Genomic DNA, 21,609 nt, shown 5'->3' on the forward strand with positions numbered 1-21,609 from the left:
ATCATATAAGTTAGGTACTGTCAGTACCTACCTCATTTTACAAATGAAAAAAATGGGTGTACTGTCCAATACCATAGCTATTAGTTACAAGTGGAAATTAAGATTTAATTTAAATAAAATTAAAAATTTTAGTTTCTCAGTAACACTAGCCACATTTCAAATGCTTAACAGCTAGTGGATATCATACTGTATAGAATGGATGTGATATGTTTTTATCGTTACACAAAGTTCTATTGAACAACGGTTTAGAGAGTTCAATTGAGTTGTTCCTATTTAAAACTAAGTACTGGACTTGAGATCATGTAATCTACTTCCCTTTTAAAATCTGTTTTCTTTTAACTTCATTATGAAATATTTTAAAATAAGAGAGAAAATATATCCATCACACTTCAACATATCCATCACACTTCAACAATTATCAATTCACTTAGGCCCTACTTTTAATCATTTTTCTACACTATTTTTTGGCTTCTCTACTTTAAGTCAATGAAAAATCATCCCCTATTCAGAATAGAACATAAGGAAGCAGTATAACATAATGATTAAGACTATAGAATTAGAAAGCAGACAGATTTGGATTCAAATTTTGGCCCTACAAGAAAATTGTTATGTTCTTGGAAGAAAAGTTGCTTGATTTCCCTAGAACTGAATTTGCTCATCTTTATAATTTTCTCCTACAGTCATCTATTATTTTTCTCTATAGTCAACATTTTCAGCTATTTTAATTCTTAAATTTTTATCTAAGATAAAAATTCAAATAAAATTATTTGAAAATAATTGTGAAAAGGGCAATATTTTTTCCACAGGCCTTTTATATATCCTCCTCTAAGATTACAAAGGTAAAATGACTCAATACAAAATTTCAACTACAACAGAAACATACAATAAGAAAAAAAAGTTTTATTAGAGGTTCTTTTCTCAATTCCCCTAAGATAACCAGGTACTCTGTAAATGATAAAACAAAATCTATTGCCCCCTGTAGCTATTTGTAGAATAATTAATTCATTTGATTAATTTATTAATGTTGGCATATATATACATATATATATATTCTAAATATAATTTTAAATAAGTTTAATCTAGAAAGAAATTATTATTTATGTTGATTTTTAAAGCATAAAAGTGATTTTAAATTATTTTATCTAATCATCAAAAGTTATATCAAGAGTAAGGTTCTGGACCAATTATTTTGGCTGGGGTAGAAAACAGAAAAGATAATTATGTGATTCAACAACAACAAAAACACTCATCCTTTGGAGTTAACCCAGAGTTTTATATTTTTGGTTATATAAAACTAAACTTAGGAAACCTAGATTTAAAAACTATTTTCTCCTTACTGTTTTCCAATTCCTTAATTTAACAATTTCCATTTCCATCTTATTCTCTGCTTTAATATTAATAGGTTAATAATTTATATATTTGAATAATTTATTCTAATAAGCATAAAATCTAACAACAGGTCAATAAGCCAACCATTTACAAATTAAAACCTCTTTCTTTATGTATAGCATTTTTTTATTGCAATTTAAGAAGACTAAAATGATCATATAGAATCTATTATATATTATAGATGAACATGTAAAGAATTTGGGTAATTATTAAATGGAGCAAGTCTTTTGGATAAGGTGTTATATAAGAAAACAATTTCAACCTAAGGAAGTGAAACAATTTTATTTACATTTAGGTAATTCATGGGTTAGTAATTAAAGATTCAGAGAAAAAAAAAGCCTAAAAATTCCTTGGCAAAGTCAAAAGGAATATAAGTAAATGTATACATTTTATGTTTAAAAAGTAATTTTGATTCCATAAATGGCATCTGGTTGTGTTCCCCTTCTCTCTTTGGTCAATCCACTAGAGATATCTGGGATTGAAGATAGGATAGTTGTCATGCCAGTAAAGTGCTATGTTAAAAGTGTAGCATTGTTATATCAAGCTAAAACATCTGACCATAAAGTGGAATATGAACACCTAATGTGATATGATCTAGTTTTTCTAATAGAAATTCAATACTCATTAAATTTAAGACTACTATAATCATTTTTTTCTCCATAATATACAAACCAAATTCCTCTATAGCAATATTATGTTATTATTCAAATAAAAGATTTGTAGATGGTTTACCTGACATCTTTCTCCAGCCGTGTAATACACTCCTTTAATGAATCAATCTTAGAATCTCTCTGACGTACTGATTCAATTAAATATCTGTAAGGTTGTTGAGCTTGATTTAACAGAGAATTGGCCCTGTCAAGCTAAAGAAAAACAGATTTCATTAAAACCTAGAAAATTTTACAAGAAACTAAAAGTATTTAAAATGCTCTAGCACAGATACAGGATGTGCTCACCAGCCATGAGAATTACTCTCAAAAGAATTACTTACAAGAATTACTCTGAAAAGCTTTCCCTGTATAAATTGGTAAAATTTAAAAATTATTAACCAATAAAGCTATTCTCAACAATAATGACTGTAAAAGGAAAGAAAAATTTAAATAAAATATTATTTCCAATTTTGGGGAAAGGTTAAGTATATTTTCTTACCATTTGTCAGTCTGAGAAGCTATGTTATGCAAAATTTATCTTCTTTTAATGAATATCCATTAGCTAAAAAGGAAAATCTTTTATTTGAGCTTTATTTTTATTCAAAATAATATAATCATAAAATTTAGTAATTTTCCCAAGCCTTCATATTTCCTTCCATTTCTATTTGTAAAATAATTTATGTACCTAAATCACTATGTATAATTAACATTTTAAAAAACTATGGTTAAAATATTAACAAAATTTATCATTTTAACCATTTCATTAAGCATATTCACACTATTGTGTAACCATTGTTAGTATCTATTTCCAGAAAATTTTCATCAGCCCCAAAAGAAACTGTTCCCATTAAAACGGAAACCTCTATCCTCCTGTGTCTTTGTGAACTTGCCTACTCTAGGTATCTCTTATAAGTGAAATCACATAATGTTTGAAATTTTATATCTCCTTATTTCACCTAATGTAATGTTTTCAAGGCTCATCTATGTTGTACCATGTATCAGAACTGTATTCCCTTTTATTATGGTTAAACTAGAGGCCCAGAGCATGAAATTTGTGCATGGGTATGATCCCTAGGCCTGGTGTGAGATCAGGGCCATTTTCCTCTGCTGCCTGCAGCCAGACCTGGCCCCTACCACCTACCCCTGTTCCCTGTTCATCATCACGTGATCGGAGGCTGCTGGCCAGGGGGAGGGACCAAGAGGTTGGCTGTCCCACTGCCAGTTGCCTTCTGTGTGTAGGGTGACCCGCGGGGCAGGGAACTTTGCCTGGTGCGGCCCAGGTCTGCCACCACCCACCCCCAGTTCCCCGTTCCTGATTGGGCAACCAGGCCTGTGGGCTGGAGGCAGCTCTTGCATTAAGCATCTGCCCCCTGGTGGTCAGTGCACTCATTCAGGGGGAGCACTGCTTAGCCAGAAGCCCTGAGCTGGGCTCATGGCTGGTGAGCACAGCAGTGGTGGTGGGAGTCTCTCCTGCTTCCACAGCAGCACTAAGGATGTCTGACAGCTGGGTTAGGTCCGCTCCCTAGGCCCACTCCCTGAGCTGGCTGTTGGACATCCCCCAAGGGCTCCTGAACTGCGAGAGGGCACAGACAGTGCTGAGGGAGCATCCCTCCCCACAAGTGTATGAACTTTGTGCACCGGGCCTCTAGTATAGGATAATATTCCAGTGCATGTTTATAGCACATTTTCTTTATTCATTTATCTATTGATGGATATATCAGTTGTTTCCACTTTCTGGATATTGTGACTAAGGCTGCTATGAACAGTGGTGTGTAAGTATCTGTTTGAGTACCTAGCTTCAATTCCTTTGAATGTAGGTAAGAGTGAAGTGAAATTGCTGGGTCATATGGTAATTCTATATTTAACTTTTTCAGGACTTGCCAATTGTTTTCCACAGTGGACGCATCCTATCAACAATGCATTTGGTTCCAATTTCTTGACTTCCTTCCTGAAATTGCTATTTCATGTGCTTATTGGCTATTTGTATGTCCTCTTTGGAGAAATGTCTTTCGCTCATATTTTAAGTAGTTTCTTTTCTTTTTTTTTTTTTTTTTTGAGTTGTAGGTTTTCTTTATATATTCTGGATATTGAGCCCTTATTAGATATATTATTTGCAAATATTTCTCTGTTTCTGCAATGACTTTTTCACTATTTTTCTTTTGGTGCTTGCACTTTTAGTGTCATTTAAAAGAAACAATTGCCAAATTCAAGGTCATGAATATTTTCTCATATTTTCTTGTATGGGTTTTATATCTTTAGCTTTGATATTTAGGTCTTCATTCCATTAATTTTTGTATATAGTATGAAATATGGTTCTAATTTCATACTTTTACATGTAGATATGCAGTTTTACCAGCATTATTTGTTGACAAGACTGTCTTTTCTCCATTGAATTGTTTTCTCAACCTTGTGGACAAACCAATGACCATCTGTAAGTTTATTTCTGGGCTCTTTTTGCTACTCCATCAGTCTATGTCTCTCCTATGTCAGTACAACATTGTTTTAATCACTATAGCTTTGTAGTAAGTTTTATAATCAGACTAGAGGCCTTGTGCATGATATTCGTGCATGGGTAGAGGGGGTTCCTCAGCCCAGTCTGTACCCTTTTGCAATCCGGGACCCCTTGGGGGATGTCCGACTGCCAACTTAGGCAGTTGGACATCCCTCTCACAATCTAGGTCCACTGGCTCCTCACCGCTTACCTGCATGCCTACCTAATCGCTCCTAACCACGTGCCTACCTGCCTGATAGATAGCTTGAGTCGTCCAACTTTGTTTTTCCGTTTCAAGATTGTTTTGATCATTCAGGGTCCACTGAAACACCATATGAATTTTAAAATGGATTTTATACTTCTGTAAACATTGTCATTGGGATTTTAAACTGATTCTGTAAATCACTTTGGGTAGTATTATCATCTTAACAATATTGTCTTCCATGAACATAGGATGTCTGTCCATTTATCAGGTCTTCTTCACTGTATTAATGTTTTGTAGTTTTCCATGTATAAATCTTTCTCCTGTTTGATTAAATACACTTAAGTATTTTTATTGTTTTTGAGGCCATTGCAAAGGGAATTGCTTTCTTAATTTCCTTGTTGGGTTATTCATTTTTATCTATCTATCCATCTATATATCATCTACCTACCTATTTTTAAAAATATATTTTATTGATTTTTTTTACAGAGAGGGGAAGGGAGAGGGAGAGGGAGAGAGAATTAGAAACATCGATGAGAGAGAAACATCAATCATCTGCCTCCTGCACACCCCCTACTGGGGATATATCTGCAACCAACGTACATGCCCTTGACCAGAATCGAACCTGGGACCCTTGAGTCCTCAGGCTGATAATGCTCTATCCACTGAGCATAACTGATTAGGGCCTACCTATTTATTAAAAACCCCCCAAACATCTTTATTGTTGAAAGTATTATGTCCCTCCCCCCTCCCCCCCGACCTCTTCTAATGGCTGCAAAATGGTCTAGTAAACTAATGTGTCATAATTTAGTTACACTACTTATAGTAATATTTAGGATGTTATCAAATCTTTACTAGCATAAAAAATGCTACAACAAACTTTTTTATAAATGTTTTTTTTTTTTTTTTTTTTTTTTTTTTTAACATTTTCTTTGTTCAAATTCCCACCCCCCCCAGAATATAAGATGTACTAGCTTAAGGGATACAACTATTTAACGATCTTGACATATAAACCAACGTTCTTTTCTAAAGGATCTTATTAAATTATATACCCAAATCAACCATAGTTTTTTTCCTAATTTATATTTGCTCTTTTTTCCTAAGCAAATGTAAAGTATATGTCAGCATAGGGCTAAACACAGCAATGTCAGTATTATTAGCAGGACCCTACTTTGGTACATAATGAGTCTCAAAGACTGTATTGAAATGTTGGATATGCAAAAACTGAACAATCACAACAAAACTGGTGGGTATGGGGAATGAAGTATTTTATTATACAGAAAAAAAGATTCCAAACTACCCTGACCATAAAATGTTATTTAACAATAAAACTCTAGCATTTCATATGTTTAAACATTTTTTTCTTCTTTGCTTCATAACCCTTAATAAGTTCAATTGAGGCAAGAGACTTGCTGCCTTTCTGGAATAAGAAATGATTTATATATTTCTCTCAAATGAAGTACATTTATAAGATCAACGTTTAAAAAATTAATATCTAAACATATTTATTTTACCATTGCAATTTTTGGTTTTCTGCCCCCAGCCCTCCCCCCAAAAAATTTAGGACCTAAAAATGTAGAGAATACCAGGGTGGGCACAGTGGAAGATACAGTACAAAGCAGAGAACTGGGGGGTGGAGGTAGAGAGGGGCAGAAATAATTATTTTAAAATGATCAATCATGAGATCCAGCAGAAAAGAGAAGCCCCCAGGGACAGACCAACTGCTAAAAGGAAATGTGCTTGCAGTATGGGAACTACTTTGTAAAAATTATTTAAATTACTCATCTGCATTATATTAGCATATTTTCTTTTGGTTACATTAAGTATAGGCCAAGAAGGGAGACCTCAAAGAAAAGGAAATGAATAGTGAAAGAAAAGACTTTTTTGGACACAATTCATTATACAGAAAGCAGAGCCATAAAGAAAAAAAAATACCACTAATATTTTCTATAGTTTGGGTTTTAGTGTCCTTTTACTTGCTCTGGTAATCATTCCTTAAAACCTATTACAATGTCACTGGAATTTTATTACTCTACTAAGTTATTTTATGAACATTCAAATATGCAGCTGGACAAAAATAAAACTAAGTTCCACTTACCTGTATAACCAGTTTTACTAGTCAATTAAATCAAACAATTGCCTTGACGTTGTTTTCACAGAACTGACCCTAACTGAATAAACTGAACTGACAAGTTGCTTTGTATTTCAAAGTGCAGAATAGAGGAGTGTGTGTGTGTGTGTGTGTGTGTGTGTGTGTGTGTGTGTAGGGGGCAGAGGGAGGTGGGGGAAAGAGAAGACATGGAAGGGCTAGGGCATTTACATACAGACTGTAGTTAGCTGTGGTCTAGAATGGGCTATGTTTAAAGTTTATCAAGTTTAATTTCAATTGCATAAAAGTAAAAAAGCAGTTGTTAGCTTTATTTTAGTTCAATTTTTTTTCATTATAGCAATTACATATATTAGCTGTATTTTTAAAAGGTATTTTTAATATATAACCTACAAACACCTCCCTCTCTGAATAACAGAAACTACTGAAGTACTGTCAGTTTTAAGGATATGTTTCTTTATAAACTTGTTTGTAGGCATCTAAATCCCCCAAATTTATCTTAATTCCTCAGGAAATTAAAAATATGTTTATGTTGCTCAATAAAAAGTGATAATTTCTATTTTTGAAAGAAATATAATTGAATAATTTAATTCCTCCAAATATGGTTTTAAAGTCTTTCTGTAACTATAATTAGTATTAAAAAAAGTTCTGTAATCACTCACTTTGCTTATTGTTAGTAATATTTCCTTATAGGAAAGTTTTAGTAATTAGTGACTCAGGAATCATATACGTAATAAGTGACTCATGACACATTTTATAGAATTGTTATTCCTCCTTTGTTTCAACAAACTGTACCTATGATTCAGAGAAAAGCAATGACTGCCGAAACCGGTTTGGCTCAGTGGATAGAGCGTCGGTCTGTGGACTCAAGGGTCCTGGGTTCGATACCAGTCAAGGCATGTACATTGGTTGCGGGCACATCCCCGGTAGGGGGTGTGCAGGAGGCAGCTGGTCAATGTATCTCTCTCATCGATGTTTCTAGCTCTCTATCCCTCTCCTTTCCTCTCTGTAAAAAATCAATAAAATATATTAAAAAAAAAAAAAAAGGCAATGCCTGATTATAACAAAACTAGAGGCCTGATGCATGAAATTTGTGAAAAGTTCTTGGCCCTTGCCACCCCAGCTGCCTTGCGGCCCCTCAGCCCTGCCCATTGGTTGTTCTGGAAGGTCATTCTGCTATCTGGTCTAATTAGCATATTAGCTCTGTATCATATAAAATTATGCATTTTGATTCAAATACCAATTTAACTTATCTATATACATAAAAGCCTAAGTGACCATTATGACCAGTCAACCAAACAACTGGTCGCTATGATGCACACTGACCACCAGGGGGCAGGTGATCAATGGAGAAGCTGCCCCCTGGTGGTCAGTGTGCTCCCACAGTCAACCTCCCACAGCTGGCCAACCTCCCATAATCCCTCCCCACAGCTGCCCGGACTGGCAAGGATTGGGACTGGGTGAAATGGCCCCGATTGGCCCAGATAGCCAGTTAGACCGAGGGACCCCACCTGTGCATGAATTTGTGCCCTGGGCCTCTACTTCTCATATACTTTCTCTTAAAACCTAAAAAACATAATGGTGACTGTATTTTGTAACATTTTTTTCTGCTGGAGTTTATTTTGAAAGAAACTCCTAGAAATAGAACTCTTTCTTGCCAGAGACAAAATACATTCTATAGAGTGGAATTTAACACTGAGTTGCTTTCTGTGTAGTATAAATATATACATGTGACATTTTCTAGTAGTGGTGATAGTTTGTGTTGCAAAATCCACATATCCTCGCCTAATCTTTGTGATTGTGCCATGAAATGTCAAACATCTACCGAGATCCAATATGGGGCAACACTTTGGTGCTACTTCTCTGTTCTCAAACTAAAGCACTAGTTCTCAGAACTAGCTAATCATCAGAATCCCTGCAGAAAATGTTAAAAGACAACAACAGTGATTTCTGGAATGCCATCCCAGTCTTACTGAAACAAAATTTCTCAGCTTTTTTAGGTTTTGATGACCAAACTTGGAAAACACTGCTTTTGTGATCTTGGACTTGCTGCAGGCCACTCCAACTATTTTATTAAGTTTGACAGTACTGTACATAAACCACCTTATACCCTGAGGTGACCATCCTCCACATTGAAACTGGCTTCTTTCCTAGTGTCCTGTATGGTTAATAACATCATTATCTTTAACAGGGGTAATATTTAACTGATACGATTTAACCATTAGGATGGCAGTCTTTGCACTGGAACAGGATCCTGAGAAACTGTGGTGTCAGGTGTTACTACTTTGTTGCTGGATGGTAAGGAGGTCCAGGGATTTTCAGAAGATGGACCAGGATAGACAGGTCGGTGGTGGGATGATGATACTTAGGGGCTCAGAGCAGCGGCTTTTACCAATATATTTTAAAAAAATATATTTTATTGATTTTTTACAGAGAAGAAGGGAGAGGGATAGAAAGTTAGAAACATCAATGAGAGAGAAACACCAATCAGCTGCCTCCTGCACACCCCCTACTGGGGATGTGCCCACGACCAAGGTACATGCCCTTGACTGGAATTGAACCTGGGACCTTTCAGTCCGCAAGCCGATGCTCTATTCACTGAGCCAAACTGGTTTCGGCTATTTACCAATATTTTTGCAAATATTTTATTATTTTAATTACCAGAAGCAAGTGCATACTATGTTATTATCAGCCCTGCTCTGGGCCTCAGATTTTCACAGTCTGGTCCAGATAATGAGAAATTAATGAAACTAGTATATTAAGATAATTAAAAGGAATCAGCATGGCAGTAATGGGTAAGACAGATCTGTAGAATATAATTTTCTTTTTTAAATTTGGCTCTAAATCACATTGGTTGTGATTGAAAAAAATGCAGATTCTTGGGCTTTCTTTTAGACCTACTTAATTGCAATCTCTGTGGGCTGGATCTAGTAAGCTATATCTTGTAGGAACTTACAAGAATCTTAGGTAATTCTCATATTAACTTTTGAGAATTGCTACTGAGGTTTAAGGAGTAGACATGAGAGAGATATCTATTTTTGAGGGTTAAAGAGACATCTGAGGGAGAATAGGGGTCATAAAGCAAAGAGAAGAAAGCATTTCTAGAATATCTATAATGCTATGCCATGCCTTAGATAGATTAGGGGACTATAAAGAGAATACTGGCAATTAGAAAGTCATCAGTGACCACTGAGAAGGACAGTGGACAAATGATGGGGAAGAGAGCAGAAAGAATTAGTAGAAAGAGAGGGCTTAACTTCTGAAAAGTTACTTATGTCAATACACACACAGACTTTTTTTTTTTTTAATATATTTTATTGATTTTTCTTACAGAGAGGAAGGGAGAGAGATACAGAGCTAAAAACATCAATGAGAGAGAAACATCGACTAGCTGCCTCTTGCACACCCCCTACTGGAGATGTTCATGCCCTTGACCGGAATCGAACCTGGGACCTTTCAGTCCGCAGACCGACGCTCTACCGCTGAGCCAAACCGATTTCGGCAACACACACACAGACTTTTAAAACTGAATTTAATGGGGTGACACTGGTTATAAAATTATACAGGTTCAAGTGTACAATTCCATAACACACCATCTGTATAATGCACCATGTGCTCACTGCCCAAAGTTGAGTCTCCTTCCATTACCATTTGTCCCATCTATACCATTCCCCCCTTTCCCTCTGGAAATCACCATACTGTTGTTTGTGTCTGTGATTCCCCCCCCCCCCTCCCCCGCCCTTAATCCTTTCACCTTTTCAACCAGCCTCCCAATTCCCTCTCTTCTCTGACAGCTGTCAGTATCTTCTTGGAATCTATGAGCCTGTTTCTGTTTTGTTAGTTTATTTTGTTCATTAGATTCCACATATATGAGAGATCATATGGTATTTGTCTTTCTCTGACTGGCTTAGTTCACTTAGCCTAAGTCCAGATCCATTCATGCTGTCACAAAAGATATGATTTCCTTCTTTTCTTCTCCTCCTTCTTTCTCCTCCTCTTCCTCCTGCTCCTCCTCCTTCTCCTTTGTTCTTCTTCTTTTCTTTTTTCACAGCTGAGTAGTATTCTATTGTATAAATGTACCACAGTTTTTTTTATCCACTCATCTACTGATGGGCACATGGTCTGTTCCCAGATCTTGGCTATTATGAATAATGCTGCAATGAACATAGGAATGCATATATTCTTTTGAATTAGTGTTTTGGGTTTATTTTTATATATTCCCAGAAATGGAATTGCTGGGTCATAAGGCAGTTCCACTTTTAAGTTTCTGAGGGAATGCCATACTGTTTTCCACAGTGGCTGCACCAATCTGCATTCCCACCAACAATGCACGAGGGTCCCTTTTCTCCACATCCTCGCCAATACACACACCCACACACTTTTTTTTTTTTTTTTTTTTTTTTGAAAGAGGAACCAAAAAGCGGGGAGTGAGAGGGTGAAGATTCTAAGAAACATCCTTGGGTGAAAAGGATTAAGGGAAATGCATTTAAATGACATAATGAAGACAAGATGTAGATGATGGACTGATGATTTTGGGGTGTGGAAGTGTTCTGCAATATGAAAATGGGAAATATAATAGGTTTAGGAAAATAAAAACACCAGGCAACAGGAATGAGCACCTTGTTAATGTTCAACAACATGGATCCATAATGCTTCCAACCAGCAAAAGTAGCAGATTTCCATAAGAATTTTTAGCACATTACCAGAAAACTCAAGATTTTTCTCTCCCTCTTTCCTTCCATTAAATATTTATAGAGTAACTACCAGGCTGTAAGATGCTATGCTAAAGGTGAAGATTGTAAAAAAAAAAAAAAAAAAAAAAAAAAAAAGGCCTGCTGGATGAATTTGGTAACAAAGCAATCTATAGTGCTAGTAACAGTGCTCAGACAGATAAGGCTCAGACTGCGCAGAAAGAAGAGGGCTTAACAGAGCAGAAAAGTACGGAGAGTTTATGAGTCTAGGGCTTTGTAATAAGCCCCCATAAAGCACAAGTTTAGTGGGAATGAAAACTGGGAGAGCTGGGAGAGCTGGAAGGACTGAAAAAGCTGGAAGGGACATGAGCTAAGGAGTCAAAAATGCAATTTTTGAGTTTTAGTGTTTTAAATTCCTCTCCCCCTGAAAGATACCTTTGAGAAATTCATCTTAATGTGATTCAATTGTATAACAATGCTGATGGGGTGGAGAGTGGGATTTGCAGTGTGATTTATAATATCTCCTAAATGAAAACATTTTAGACATTGATGCATTATTAAGGCATAATCAATTAGGTAAAAAGTTAAAAAAATTATTTTATTTGTTTGACATGTACACAGGATATGATTTATAAATAAGTCATTGTTGTACCTACTTCTGTGGTGGTTGGCATTTGGGGGACATACACACATGCAAATATATATATATATATATATATATATATATATATATATATATTAAAACAAAATAGAGAAACACAATATATTTTTCTGTAATTTTCCTTTCTTTGGGAAAAATTATCAATATGGTATGAACCCCTTTTAAAGTTAGCACATATAGGTGTACTTTTTTGTAACTATGCATCTTGAAGTCTTTCTTAAATTTAGCAAGTTAACATTTATAACAAATCACCTGGATTCAATTAAGTGCTTTCGACGTAAAAAATTCCAGGCAACTAAACCTTGCCATTCGGTCAGTTGAGACTGTGCATATGCCATTTTCTAGGTAAGTTTTTGAAGTAAGTTAGCTGTGACAGATGAACCTGCACGTGCTACACTAGAAGACAAGGCCTTTGTGAACAAGGCTGTCTGTACATGGTAAGAGGGTAAGTCCATGCTTATTTTGCTATCAGTGGTTGAGTATAGTGGGAGTTTGATAAATGTTTACTAAATTACTGGAAAGAACAAAAGCAAGAATCAAGGTTTAATAAAGCTAAGGAAGACCAATTCATGCTGGCAGTAATATGGCATGCTTTATGATTTAGTCTAGATTTTTTGCTATTTACTGGTAATAAAACCCACATCAACATTCTTTTTCTTTTTTTTTTTCTTTCTTTTTTTTTTTTTTTTTTTTTTTTTAACTATCTCCGGCATCCTTGGCCTATACAAAGAAACTTTAAAAATTTTTTTTTATTGATTTCAGAGAGGAAGGGAGAGGGATAGGGAGAGATAGAAGTATCAATGATGAGAGAGAGTCATTGATTATTGCCTCCTGCAGGCCCCCTACTAGGGATTGAGCCCACAACCTGGGCATGTGCCTTTGGCTGGACCGAGGACCCTTCAGTCTGCAGGCCAATGCTCTATGCACTGAGCCAAATAAACTAGGGCCACATTAATATTCTTAACTAACTTGGTGGCTTCTTGAAAATAAGGTGGGCACATACACAAAAAAGCCAATTCGTTTTTTTTTTCTCTTTTATACGGGACCAACTAATGATCTGAAGACACTGGATATAAAGACAATGGACAGTGACCCTAAGACATGGTTCATGTGGCAGAGTGTTGAAGAAAATAGAGCTTCAAAGAGAGAAAACTCTGAAATTTATAGACAGCTCCCCTTAAGTATTCACGTAGGCATTGAACAGTATATATGTGTAAAGAGACCACCACAGGCTGAGATAGAACCAGTGAACAATCCCTAATGATCACACAGGCCAGGAATAGGACCTCTCCCCTCACTGTCTCTGCGTGCTGGCCTGATCACTCTTAACTGTCTCCCCCTGCTGGCCTGGTTGGCCCTAACTGCCCTCAGCTGCCAGCCAGGTCGCCTCTAATTGCCTCCTTCCTGCTGGCCTGGTCACTCCTAAGTGCTCCTCCCTGCCAGCCTGGTCACCCCTTACTGCCCCCCCACTGGACTGGTCACCCCCAACTGTGTCTCCCCCCACCCCCCTGCCGCTTGTCTGGTTGCCCCCAACTGCACCCCTCTTGCCAGCCTGGTTGCTCCATGCAGCCTGCTGTTCAGTTGCTTGGTCGTCCCTCACTAACCCCCCTGCTGGCCTGGTCATAGGCAGTCATCTTGTGAGGGCATGAGGGTTAATTTGCATATTACCTCTTTATTATATAGGATTGGAAAAGAAAAGGTTAGTGGACTTGAAAACTTGGTAGAATTAATTAATTTATATATATATATATATATATATATATATATATATATATATATTAATTAATTCTTCTCCCATATATATGAGAGAGAGAAACTTTAAAAAAAACAAAAAACCCAAATTCAAACATTTGAAGAAATAATGGATGAAAAATTTCCAAATTTGATGATATCACATATACAATAAATTTGACAGAAATGAAGCACAGGAAGCATCAAGAAAACCACACCAAGTCACATCATAATCAAATTGCTTAAAGCTAGTGAAAAAAATCTTAAAAGCAGCTAGAGAAATAAGATATTACTTATAGAGGAAAAAAGAAAGATGACAGCATATTTCTTGTCAGAAACAATGCAAACTAAAATATAAGTAACATCTTTCAAATACAAAAGAATTCTTTATAAGGGAAAATATATTTCAAAAACAAAGGTGAGCCCTGGCCAGTGTTGCTTAGTGGTTAAGAGTGTCAGCCCCAGAAGGTCATGGACTCAATTCCCAGTCAAGGGCACATACTTGGGTTATAGGTTCAATCCCCACCTGGGTTGGGGAGTTTGTGGGAGGCAACTGATGGATGTGTCTCACATAGATATTTCTCTCTGCCTCTCTCCCTTTCTCCTTCCTTCACTCCCTTCCTGCCTCCCTCCCTCTCTCTCTAAAAATCAATGGAAAAAATATTCTCAGGTGAGGATTACCAAAGAACAACAAGAAAGGTAAACTCAGTCCCTAGATGTATATTTAAAAGTATTAAAATAGGTAGTCAAACATATCCTGTACTTGAATGTTCACAGCAGTGCTATCACAACAGCCAAAAGGTGGAAATAACCTAACTGTCCATTAGTGAATGAATGAGCTAAAGGTAATATATCTGGAAATCTGCTAAGTGAGTAGATTTCTGGTGCTCTCACGACACATACAGAAAAGGTTAAATACTATGTGAGGGGACAGATACGTTGATTAGCTTGACTGCAGCATCATTTCACTGTGATAAATATCTATCAAATCTTCATGTTATCACCTTATATACATTTGTTTTTAAAAATATATAAAATAACAAAAAATAAAATCCAAGCTATAAAACAAAGGCCCTCAAAGGTGAAGCACAAGAAACATAAGAAAAAGACATATAACTTTGACTTCATCAAAATTAACTTTTGTGATCAAAGGTCATTAACAAGAAAGCAAAAGACAACCCATAGAATGGGAAAAAGTATTTGCATATCATATATCTGATAAGGGCCTATATTCAGAATAAAGGAAGAACTCCTACAATTCAACAACAAAAAGACAGACACCCCAATTAAAAAACAAACAAATGATATGAATAGATATTTCTCCAAAGATAAACAAATGGCCAATAAGCACACAAAACAATGTTCAACATCATTTACAAAGTTAATGCAAATCAAAATTACAATGAGATACTACTTCAAACCCATTAGAGTGGCTAGAATAAAAAAACAAAAACAGAAACCAGCCCTAGTAGGTGTTAGTTGGAGCATCGTCCTGTACACCAAGAGGTGTTGGGTCTGATTCCCAGTAAGGGCATATATTCTCGTTGTGGGTTTGACACCAGGTTGAAGCATGTTTGGGAAGGCAACTGATCCATGTCTGTCTGTGTCTGTCTGTCTGTCTGTCTGTCTGTCTGTCTCTCTCTCTTTCTCTCTTTCTCTCTCTCTCTCTTTCGTCCTCCTCCTTCTCCTCCTCTTCCTCCACTTCCTCCTCCTCCTCCCTATGCTAAGTATCAGAGAAAGACAAATACCATATGATTTCACTCTTATGTAGAATTTAACAAACAAACTGAACTAACAAGCAAAATAGAGACAGACTCATAGAGAGCAGGTAGACAGCTCTGGTGGCAGGAGTCGGGGAGAGAAGGTTATGGGGTGGGGTGGAGGGAATGAACAAAAAGAAAAAAAATAGAAAGAACTCAACAGTGTAGTGACTGTGGGGAAGGGTTGGGGGAGGTGAAGGTAGAAGAGGGTATAGGATTGATAAATGATGATGGGCAAAATAAATTAATTAAAAACATTAACAAACAAAAACAAAAAGTAAGCATTGGTGAGGCTATAAGAAGTTGAAACCCTTAACATTGCTGGTGGGAATGTAAAATGGTGAAGTTGCTGTGGAAAACAGTTCTGTGGTTCCTCATAAAGTTAAATACTGAATTACTATGTTACTTAGCAATTCTATTTCTTAGGTCCACATCCATAAGAACTGAAAATAGGTGTTCGGACAAAAAACTTGTATATAGGTGTTCATAGCAGCACTATTCACAATAGCCTAATGATGGAAATAACCTAAACATCCATCAGCTGATGAGTAGATAAGCAAAATGTGATATATCTGTACAATGAAATATTATTCAGTTATAAAAAGGAATTAAATACTGATAGATGGTGGAACATGAATGAACTTTGAAAATGTTATGTTAAGTGAAAAAGGCAAGGGACAAAAGTTCACAAATTGCATACTTCCATTTATATGAAAAATCCATAGAGACAGCCATCACATTAGTGGTTGCCAAGGGCTAGAAGTAGGAGAGAATGAGAAGTGAATTCTTAATGGTAACAGGATTTCCTAATGGGTGATTAAAATGTTCTATGACTTGATAGTGATAATGATTGTACATTATAAATATACCAAAGGCCACTGAATTAAATATTAAAAACATTTTTTTAAACGGTAAACTTTCAAACACATACAATTTATTTGGCCTTAGAGATATAACTGAGAAATACATTGTAATCTTGACTTTTGTTAAAAATATTCAGAAATATAGAAATAAGTTAAAAAAAACACACAAAAAAGGTGAAATAACGTTTTGTAACATATTGAAGTAAAAAGAATGTATCACTAACAGACCTCCTTCATAAGTATTGTTAAAGGAAGTACATCAACCAGAAGCAATATGATGCCATATGGACATTTGTATCTATACAAAGGAATTCAGAACACCAGGGATGGTAACTATTTGGTTAAAATATAATAGCTTTACCTCATATTACTATATCTCTTTAAAAGATTATCAACTCTTAAAGTACAAATAATGTCAATGCAGTGTAAGTTTCATTCATGTGTAAGTAAAATATATGACAATAGGAGCACAAATTCTGGGAGAAGTAAACAGAAGGATACTATTATAAGTAGTATGCTATATAGTATACATATGCTATATAGTATTATACATAGTGTATAATAAAAAGTCGCATAAATAGGTAGTCAAACATCTCCTGTACTTGAATGTTTACAAATTATATCCAATCTAATCTAGATCTATATCTCTATACCTATAATTTAAAGTAATCACTGTATAAAGGGTTAATGCCAATAAATCAACAGTGAGAAAATAGAATGGTAACAAATATTCAATTAATCCAAAAGAAGGCAGGAAAAAGAAAAAAGAAAAAAAAAAAAGAAGAGACAGGATAAGTAAAAAACAAATAGCAAGATAGATTTAGAAATAATCATATTAGTGAACACATTAAAATGTAAATTTTCTGAAAACCCAAAGTAGAAGTCCCATTTTGTCAGAATAAAAAAAAGCAAGATTTAACTGAATATGTTATCTATAAGACAATTTAGCATAAACAGGTTAAAAGAAGAAAGGGTGGAAAAACATAGCATGTAACACTAGTCAAAAGATGTGAAGCCTCTCTACACTAAAAACTAAAAATTAAATAGACAACACTGCTAAGAGGAATTAACATCTAAATAAATAGAAATATATCCTGGGTTTATGGGTCAGGATATTCAGTATTATTAAGATGTTGATTATCCTCATTTCATCCAAAAATTCAATGTAATTGCAATCAAATCACAGCCATTTTTCTTTTTTTTTAGTAGAAACAATTATAGAATTAACGTGGAAATGTAAAAAAGACACAAAATAGCCTAAGAGCTTTGAACTTGACAGAGATAGATAACCAATGCTATCTAATTTAAAGACATTAACATAAAGACAGACAGAGATAACTGGTATAGAACAGAGTTTAAAAACAGCCTTTCACATACATCTATATATATAAAACCCTAATATGCAAATAGACCAAACAGCGGAAGAACTGGTTGCTATGATATGTGCTAACCACCTTTTTTTTCTGCCAGGGGCCCATTTGGATATTTATAACACCATTTTTGGACCATACAAAATTATGACCTTAATAATTAGCCTGCTATTTGTTCAAAATTTAATTAACTCACCCCTAATGCCTTTGCAGAGCCAGGCCAAATGATTTTGTGTGCCTTATATGGTCCTTGGGCCAGATATTCCCCATCCATGATAAAGAAGAACTAGAACTTTCATACACTGATGGTAGAAATTAAAATGCTACAAACATTTGGTATACAGTTTAGAGATTTCTTAAAACATTAAACATACATCTACTATATAACCCAGCTACTCTACTCACAGATTATTTACCCAAGAGGAACAAAAGCATATGTTCATACAAAGACTTGTACATGGATGATCATATCAGCTTTATCTTCTACTAGAGGCCTGATGCATGAAATTCATGCATCAGTAGGCCTTCCTTCCCCTGGCAACAGGCAGGCACCTGGGACCCAGGCTTCCAGCCCCGGCTTCGTCTGGACAGAAGTCCAATCTAATTAGCATATCAGGCTTTTATTATTATCTATACTAATAAAAGGGTAATAAGTTAATGAGAATGGACATCTTTTGAATGTCCTTCCAGACAAAGCCACGGTGGCAGGAGCTGAGGTAGAAGTGGATAGTGATGATCAGACCAGCAGGGGAGGGCAGTTAGGGGGTGATCAGGCCAGCAGGCAGAGGCGATTTGGGGCGATCAGGCAGGCAGGTAGGCGAGTGGTTAGGAGCCAGTGGTCCCGTATTGCGAGGAGGATGTCCTACTGAGGTTTAGGCCTGAGCCCTGAAGGCCAGGCCAAGGGATCCTATGGTACATGAATTCGTGCACTGGGCCTCTAGTTCATAATAAGCAAGTATTGGAAATAACACAAATGTCAACAGCTGAATGTATGAAAAACTATAGTATATCTACACAATGGAATGTTACTCAGCAATATAAAAGGATAAATTATGGACAAATCTTGAATTATTATATAGGATGGAGCAGGAGAGGAAGGGCAGGGCGGCTGAGTGGCTGGCGTTCCCTAGCGGGAAGGAGATAAAAGCAGTTCCGACTGCTCTGAACCCCCGTTCTAGGCCAGACCCCGGGGACCCAGACTCATCCATAGGGAGCTGGGCTGTAAGGTGGAACCCCGGGGGAGCGGCAAGAGGAGATCCCGCGGCGCGCACATTGTGCGCAGAGAAGGGATGGTTGGCTGTGCTGCGGGATTGCCTGGCGGGAAGGAGACTGGGGCTCCAGACTGCTCTGAACGCCACCTCCAACTCCACTTCCAACTGAACTGAACCCCAATACAGGGCTCATTGGGGGAGAGCCTAGACTGTTTGGTAGCAGGCGAAAATCGAGGGCACCTTTCTCTCAGAGGCACTTGCAGTGAGTACTGAAGGACCCTGAGACGCAGGAGCCAAATAGGGTGGGGCTGACGGAAGCCAAAGCTGTAGGCTCCACCCTGAAACCCCGCCCCATCATGGAAACTGCAAAAATGTCAAGACAAAATAGATCACAAACGAAAGAAATGGAGGACAAAAAGCGACTAGATATAGAGTTCAAATCTACGCTTATCAGGCTTTTCAAGAATTTCCTAGAAAAGATCGATAAGACCTATGAGGATATGAAAAGGGATCAACTAGAATTAATAAGGAATCAACAAGAAATGATAAGGGATCAACAAGAAATAAAGAATACATTGTCTGAAATAAAAAATATTATACAGAGTCCTAAAAACAGAATGGAAGATCGAAAGAATCAAGTAAAAGATTGGGAACATAAAGAGCCAGAAGACACTCCTCTGCAGAAGATAGAAGGCAAGAGAATCCAGAAAATTGAAGATAATGTAAGAAATCTCTGGGACAACTTCAAGCGAACCAACATCAGAATTATGGGGGTCCCAGAAGATAAGAGAGAGCAAGATATCGAAAACATACTGAAAGAAATAGTGACAGAAAACTTCCCCCACCTGGTGAAAGAATTAGACTTACAAGTCCAGGAAGCGCACAGAACTCCAAACAAAAGGAATCCAAAGAGGACCACACTAAGACACATCATAATTAAAATCCCAAGAGCAAAAGACAAAGAAAGAATATTAAAAGCAGCAAGAGCAAAGCAGGTAGTTACCTATAAAGGAGCACCTATACGATTGTCAGCTGATTTCTCAACAGAAACCATGCAGGCCAGACGGGAATGGCAAGAAATATTCAAGGTGATGAATAGTAAGAACCTACAGCCAAAGATAATCTATCCAGCAAAGCTATCACTCAGAATCGAAGGTCAGATAAAGAGCTTCACTAATAAAAAAAAGCTAAAGGAGTTCATCACCACCAAACCAGAATTATATGAATTGCTGAAGGGGGTTCTTTCAGAAGAGAAAGTAAATAAAGATAAACATTATGATCAACAAATACGTAACTATCAACAAGTGAATCTAAAAACCAAGGAAATTAAAAAAAAATCTGATGAACAATATTAACTGTTGAATATGATAGAATCAGAGGTATGGAAGGGGAGTGAACTGATGATTCTTGGGGAAAAGGGGAGAGGGGGATGTGGAAAGAGACTGAAGATAAACTGTGCACCTATGGATGAGGACAATGGGAGGGTGGGGAGGGGGCAGAGGGTGGGGTGGGAACCTGGTGGAGGAGAGCAATGGGGGGGGGGGGGAAGGAACATTTGTAATAATATGAACAATAAAAATTTATTAAAAAAAATACTTTATTGTGACCAGCCAGCCACCGTAGCTCAATGGTTGAGTGTCACTCTATGAACTAGGTCATGATTCAATTTCCAGTTGGGGCACATGTTCAGGTTGTGAGCTTGATCCCCAGTATGGGGCATTCAGGAGGCAGCCAATCAATGATTCTCTCTCATCATTGATGTTTCTATCCCTCCTTTCCTTTCCTTTCCTCTCTGAAATCAATAAAAATATATTTAAAAAAATATTTATTTGCTAAAAAAGGCTAAACATGCCTGGTCTGTGTGGCTTAGTGGTTGAGCATCAACCTATGGACCAGGAAGTCAGGGCACATGCCCAATTGCAAGCTTGATCCCCAATAAAGGGTGTGTAGGAGGCAGCTGATCGATAATTCTCTCTTACTATTAATGTTTCTCTCTCCCTCTCCCTTTTTCTCTCTCTGAAATAAATAAAAACATATTTAAAAAAAAATGCTAACCATCTTCTGAGTCATAATCCTTCTGTTGGTGGAGGGTCATGCCTCAACTTTGATGGCTGCTCACTCCTCCAGGAGGTGGCTGCTGTAGATGGGGTAACTATGATGATTTCTTAAAATAAGACACTAATGAAGGTTGCCATATCGATGGACTCTTCCTTTCACAAATTATTTCTCTGTAGCATGTGATGCTGTTTGATAGCCTTTTACCCACAGCAGAACTTTTAAAATTGGAGTCAATTCTTTCAAACCCTGCCACTTCTTTATCAATGAAGTTTATATAACATTTTAAATTCCTTTGTCATTTCAACAATCTTCACAGCATCTTCATCAGAAGTAGATTCCATCTCAAGAAACCACATTTCTTTCTTATCCCCAAAAGCAACTCTTTATCTGTTCAAGTTTGTTCATTCAGCCACATCTTTAGGTTC

The 21,609-nt window shown here is 36.6% G+C and overlaps 1 protein-coding gene across 1 annotated transcript in view; it reads right to left on the reverse strand.

Moving 5' to 3' along the window:
- Positions 1–21,609, reverse strand: part of PIBF1 (progesterone immunomodulatory binding factor 1) — a 184,857-nt gene that overhangs the window by 40,704 nt on the left and 122,544 nt on the right. Inside the window, exon 15 of the mRNA XM_084876482.1 lies at positions 2,122–2,252. Within this exon, the coding sequence (XP_084732608.1) occupies positions 2,122–2,252 (131 nt within the window). The remainder of the gene's footprint in view (positions 1–2,121; positions 2,253–21,609) is intronic.

This window comes from Pipistrellus hanaki, assembly GCF_964339955.1.
Source record: "Pipistrellus hanaki genome assembly, chromosome: 3".
NCBI classification, from domain to species: Eukaryota; Metazoa; Chordata; class Mammalia; order Chiroptera; family Vespertilionidae; genus Pipistrellus; species Pipistrellus hanaki.